The 5,234-nt window shown below is 43.8% G+C and overlaps 1 protein-coding gene across 1 annotated transcript in view; it reads right to left on the bottom strand.

Moving 5' to 3' along the window:
- The window catches only part of LOC141085707 (glucocorticoid receptor-like), a 59,052-nt gene extending 57,096 nt beyond the window's left edge, over positions 1-1,956 (bottom strand). The window contains exon 1 of the mRNA XM_073571607.1: positions 1,642-1,956. Within this exon, the coding sequence (XP_073427708.1) occupies positions 1,642-1,873 (232 nt within the window). The 5' untranslated portion in view covers positions 1,874-1,956. The remainder of the gene's footprint in view (positions 1-1,641) is intronic.
- Between the last annotated feature and the right edge of the window lie 3,278 nt (positions 1,957-5,234).

The raw sequence follows: 5,234 nt of genomic DNA, 5'->3' as shown, positions 1-5,234 counted from the left end.
TCACATGTCACAACACGGGAGCCCAAGAGAGAGTAAATACCGGCACCGCTAGAATGGCGCTGGCACAGAAGGTGAGTGTGAGCTATTTATATTTTAAATAAAGGCCAAGCATGGGGTATAAGAAAGGGTTGGCCTAGTAGTAGGCAACTACTTTAATATTGAGGGGGGAACCGCACTACAATTTTTGTAGCTTTAGCCTAGGGTGTATAAATAGTTTGACCACACCCTGTCTTTTTTGCTTCACAAAATCATAGCAGAACGGTGTAGTTTTCATGCAATCACAGGAAACCCGATTGGACCACAACATACTGAACACAAGAAGGCTACACGAGATTTAGGAAAAATTTTAAAAGAAAATTAAATTGTAGTGGATTTTTATTTACCCAAACTCCTGTGTGAAGTTAAAGGGGAATCTGTCAGTAGAACCAACCCTCCTAATCTGTCTATATGGACACGCATGTCATAAGAAGCTGAATAACATGATACATTGATATTTGCAATCTGATGTCTCATGCCAGAGAAATCCATGTTTTTCTTATGTAAATGAGCTGTTAATGTCTATGGACACTGATCTGCATGAGATTCTGCCTCCAGAGATTATTCTAAATAAAAGGGGGCATTACCAGTGTGAGACATGTAATGGCTGCCATCAATCACACACAGACCTGCAGTGCAATCAGAATGGCCACATCTGCAGGTGGCCCTCAGTGCTTCAGCCTCTAGCTCACAGGCAGACAGGGTTGCAATTAAGCAGAGCTGTGAGAGCTACATTAGTTCTACTGTACGAACACATTTTCTGCAGCTAACACTTTCACTGGTAATTGTTTTTTATTAAAAAATAATCCCTGGAGGCAGATTGTTATTCATCTCTAGGACTGGTAGACTAACAGCTCATTTACATACAAGAAAAATATGGATTTCTTGGAAATGGACATCAGATCACAAATCTCAATGTATCATATTATTCAGCCTCCTATTACCCACATGTCCATATAGATGGCTTAGGAGGCTTGAACCTATTGACAGATTCCCTTTAAAGTCAAAAAGTATGTCAACCAGTTCATCAAGCAGGGCAATTTACACACAAAAAAAAAAATTCAGAATACGTTTTCTAAGAAATGCCACCAAGAGTCAACCATGCTGCCTGCATCCTACCATATTCGAATGTAAAAATGTCTTCAGGTAAATTGCCTGGGCAAAGTAGACAAATGTACCACTGCTACTTAGCGTTGGAGGCTGCTGCTAAATCTGAGAGGCTTCTTATTAAACACAAGACCTTTGAATAAAAATTCTCATTTCGATTTTTGCTTGTCTGATCGCTGAAGGATGTCCCCCCAAAAATAAAGTTACTCTCTGGCTTGATCATTAAACTAACCATTTCTCTCTGTATAACCATCCATCATAATTTATGTGCACGGCGACAAATGCATGCCTTGGCATCGGCACATGTATGAAGAGCACGCAGCACTTCTGACCAGGTCAAATCTGACATTGGCTTATTAGATGTTAATCATGAAAACATGGCAAATTATTACAATTTCATTTTTATTACAACAGAACATATTGCACTAAAAATGTTGCATTGAATTGGAGACAGATTTAGTATTAGTTATTCCTTACAGGAGAGAACAGCTTTCCTACCTTCTAAATTCATCCCAGCTTGGAGACACTTCCGATACCGGCAGGCTGGGCAGTTTTTCCTCCGTATTTTATCAATGATGCAATCATTTCTTCCAGCGCAAAGGTAATTGTGCTGACCTATAAACAAAAAGGGTGTGATTTTCTGTATGTTAAACATAATGCCAAATAATTCAGGTGTATGTACAAAAACGTAATAAAAGAATTTTACTTGCATAATCTGATAATGGGGCATTACTTTTTTTAGTAGGCAGTGTTTAGGTCATCTTCAATCATCAGCACCTCTATGCAGAGTAATTGGACAGATACTTCATCAATTTCAATGGCATCATTTTAGGTCACATCCTCCTGCATCACTCCGGCGCAATTTAACACTAAGCTTTAAAGGAGATGTCCGATAACAAATCCATCCCATAATATGGCATGTGTATGCACCGATCACTCGAGTGGAGCGTTGCTGCAGGCTGGGATGAGGGGGTGTTCCGATGTGCGCCGCTGCAGGTGTTCGGTGGTGTGGGGCCCCGCACTTACATGGTTTACTGTGCGGTGGATTCTGGGGAAAACGGCTGCCGGGGCATGCATCCATCTGTGCATGCCCTGGCAGCCATTTTCACGGAGTCCACCGCACAATAAACCATGTAAGTGCGGGAGCTCTGGGCTTTCACAAAATGTCGGCAGAGCCCCCAACACCACCGAACACCCGCAGCGGCACACATTGGAACACCCTCTCATCCCAGGCTGTGGCCACGCTCCACTCTTGCCTCCTCCAGCAGCAACCCTGGAACCCCACTTCATCGCAGCCACCACCCCCGGCAAGCAATAAGACGCATGGATAAGAAGCACCACCAATTTATAAAAAAGTTTTTTCCCCATTTTTCTCAAAATTTGGGGTGCGTGTTATAACACGGTGTGTCTCACAATCTGCAAAATACGGTAAATGAATCAGTCTACCTCTCCCCAACTAAATGATCTCATCAGATCTGTCATGCGTTTTACACACACTTTAGATGAGTTCTACATCCATAATATACCCAGTAATGTAGTGGGGTGTATAGTGTGGTGTATAGCAAGTCCCTCAAGTGTTTGCACAGTCAATGACTGCACTGTGTAATAGAGGTCTTTATACTAAGAGCTGTGCGCTACATATTATTCTATATGACACCAATTCCTCCTCAGCAACAATTGTTTTCTATTAAATCTGCAACAAAAAAAACTTTCATGTATCCATGATCTTATTACGAACAACCTTTCCCTCCTTGCCATGACCAAAAACTGGCTCACCAAATCTGACAACCTCTCCAGCTGAACTTTCATATGGTAGATTCCCCCTTTCCCACCCCAGCAGCAAGAATGGTGGCGTCATTTGTCCTGACAGATAACTGCTCCTTCACCCAAATCCCACTGCGACCCCCCCATTACTCACTTCTTCCAAGGTGCACCGTGTGCGCATCTACTCCCCCTCCATCCGGCAGTCATTTACCGCACCCCCCCGCCCCCAAACTCTCGCGTCAGTAGCCCCTCCTCACACATACCAAAGACTGCAAAAACAGGCAAACCTGACACCAGCATGGCTAAAGAACTGAGGCGAGCATCCAAGATTGCAGAGTGGAGATTGGAAAGATCCCACTCCAATGAGCACTTCATCGCATTCAAATAGTCCCTCATTACTTTCAAGCACATGCTCACTACAGCAAAACAAAAACACACTGTTCATCTCATACAGTCTCTGTGTCACAACCATAAACAGCTATTCAACACTTTCAATTCTCTCCTGTCCCCCAACACCTCCTCCCTCATCTCAAAGGTAGACTGATGGTATCGATCTTCTGCTTGAAAAACGAGGCGAAGAGCTTTGACCTACAGCCCCTCCTCATAACTACTCAGGTATTCTCCTTCAAAACCAGCATCTCCACCATTACCTAGGATCAACTTTCTTCTATAGTGTACTGCTCAAATCTCACTACCTGTGAGCTTGACCCAATCCAGCCCCACCTCATCCCAACCCTAACCCATCTCTTCAAGCGATTGCTAACAACTGGTGTCTTCCCCTCAAGATTCAAACATGCCTCTATCATACCTATTCTCTGTCTAGCTATCGCCCCCTATAACTCCTCCGCTATGACTTAAAACTACTGGAACATGTATATTTTGAACGGTCTTCCCACTGCTCCTCCCGCTCCCTCTCCGACCACACCATTCTACTGAAACTGCCGTGACTAAAGTCACGAACGACCTACTAACTGCAAAATCCAAGCGACACTACTTTGAACTCCTCCTCCTGGACCTGTCATCTGCCTTCAACACAGTGGACCATTTCCTCATTTCTTGGCATCACAGACTTGGCCCTCTTGGATCTCCTCATGCCTAATTGACCGGACATTCAGCATCTCCCACATCACCTCCTTATCTTGTACAATGTCTGACACCCAAGGTTTAGTTCTAGGACCCGTGCTCTTCTCCATCTACACCCTCTGCCTTGGACAGCTCAAAGGACATACTGAAAGTCGTGGGACCCCATGTTTATGATACACCGATCTACCTCTCTGGACCCAATATCACCTCCTTACTAACCAGAAACCCACAATCTGTGAGCCATTTCATCTTTCTCCTCTACTAGATTTCTAAAACTTATTAATAAAGCAGAATTCATCATCTTTCCACCAGGTCACTCAACGACCCCCCTCCCCCTACATGCAAGCCCTTTCTACTTTCTGCTAACTCCAACTCAAAAATATCTCCCGGTTACAGACATTCCTCAACCAAGAATCTGCAAAAAATAATAGTGCATGCCCTCATCTCCCGCCTTGACTACTTCAACCTCCTGCGTTGTGACCTCCCCTCTAATATATCCTAAACTCCGCTGCCCAATTAATTCAGCTATTTCCTTGCCTCTCCTTTCTGTCAATCCCTTCACTGGCTCCCGATTGCCTAGAGGCTCCAGTTCAAAACCCTAACCATGGAATACAAAGCCATCCACAACCTCCATACATCTGTGACCTTATTTCCTGGTACTTACCTGCACGTAACTTCCGATCTTCATAAGATCTTCTCTACTCCCCTCATATCTCCTCTTCCCACAATCACAAGATTTTTGCCGTGTATCCCCCATCCACCTGAAGAACTATCTCTTCTGACAAGCCTACAACCTGCAGTAACCCTCGTTCCACCAAACCGCTGCACGACCAAGCTCTACCTCACCTACTGTATCCTCACCCATCCCTTGTAGATTGTGAACCCTCGCGGGCAGGGTCCCCTTTTCAGCACCAGTAGGTGACTTGTTTTGTTCAAGAGGCTTGTATTTATTTTTGTTATGCATACCCCTTTTCACATGTAAAGCGTCATCGAAAATTATTGACGTGGGATGCATTTAACTTTCACTCCCGGGTGATTTTCAGTTTTCCCTCCCCTTCTTCCAACTTTTGTCACTATAGCCATATGAGGGCTTGTTTTTCGCAGGACGAATTGTACTTTTGAATGACCCCATTCATTTTACCACATAATTTACTGGAAAATATGAAAAATTGTGGTGAAATTGCAAAAAATGTGCAATTGCAGAGTTGCTTTTTGGGTTTATTTACAGTGTTCACTATATGGTA

This window comes from Dendrobates tinctorius, unplaced genomic scaffold (assembly GCF_039654945.1).
Source record: "Dendrobates tinctorius isolate UK_male_01 unplaced genomic scaffold, ASM3965494v1 ptg000001l, whole genome shotgun sequence".
Taxonomy (NCBI): Eukaryota; Metazoa; Chordata; class Amphibia; order Anura; family Dendrobatidae; genus Dendrobates; species Dendrobates tinctorius.
This window is presented reverse-complemented; position numbering and strand designations above follow the sequence as displayed.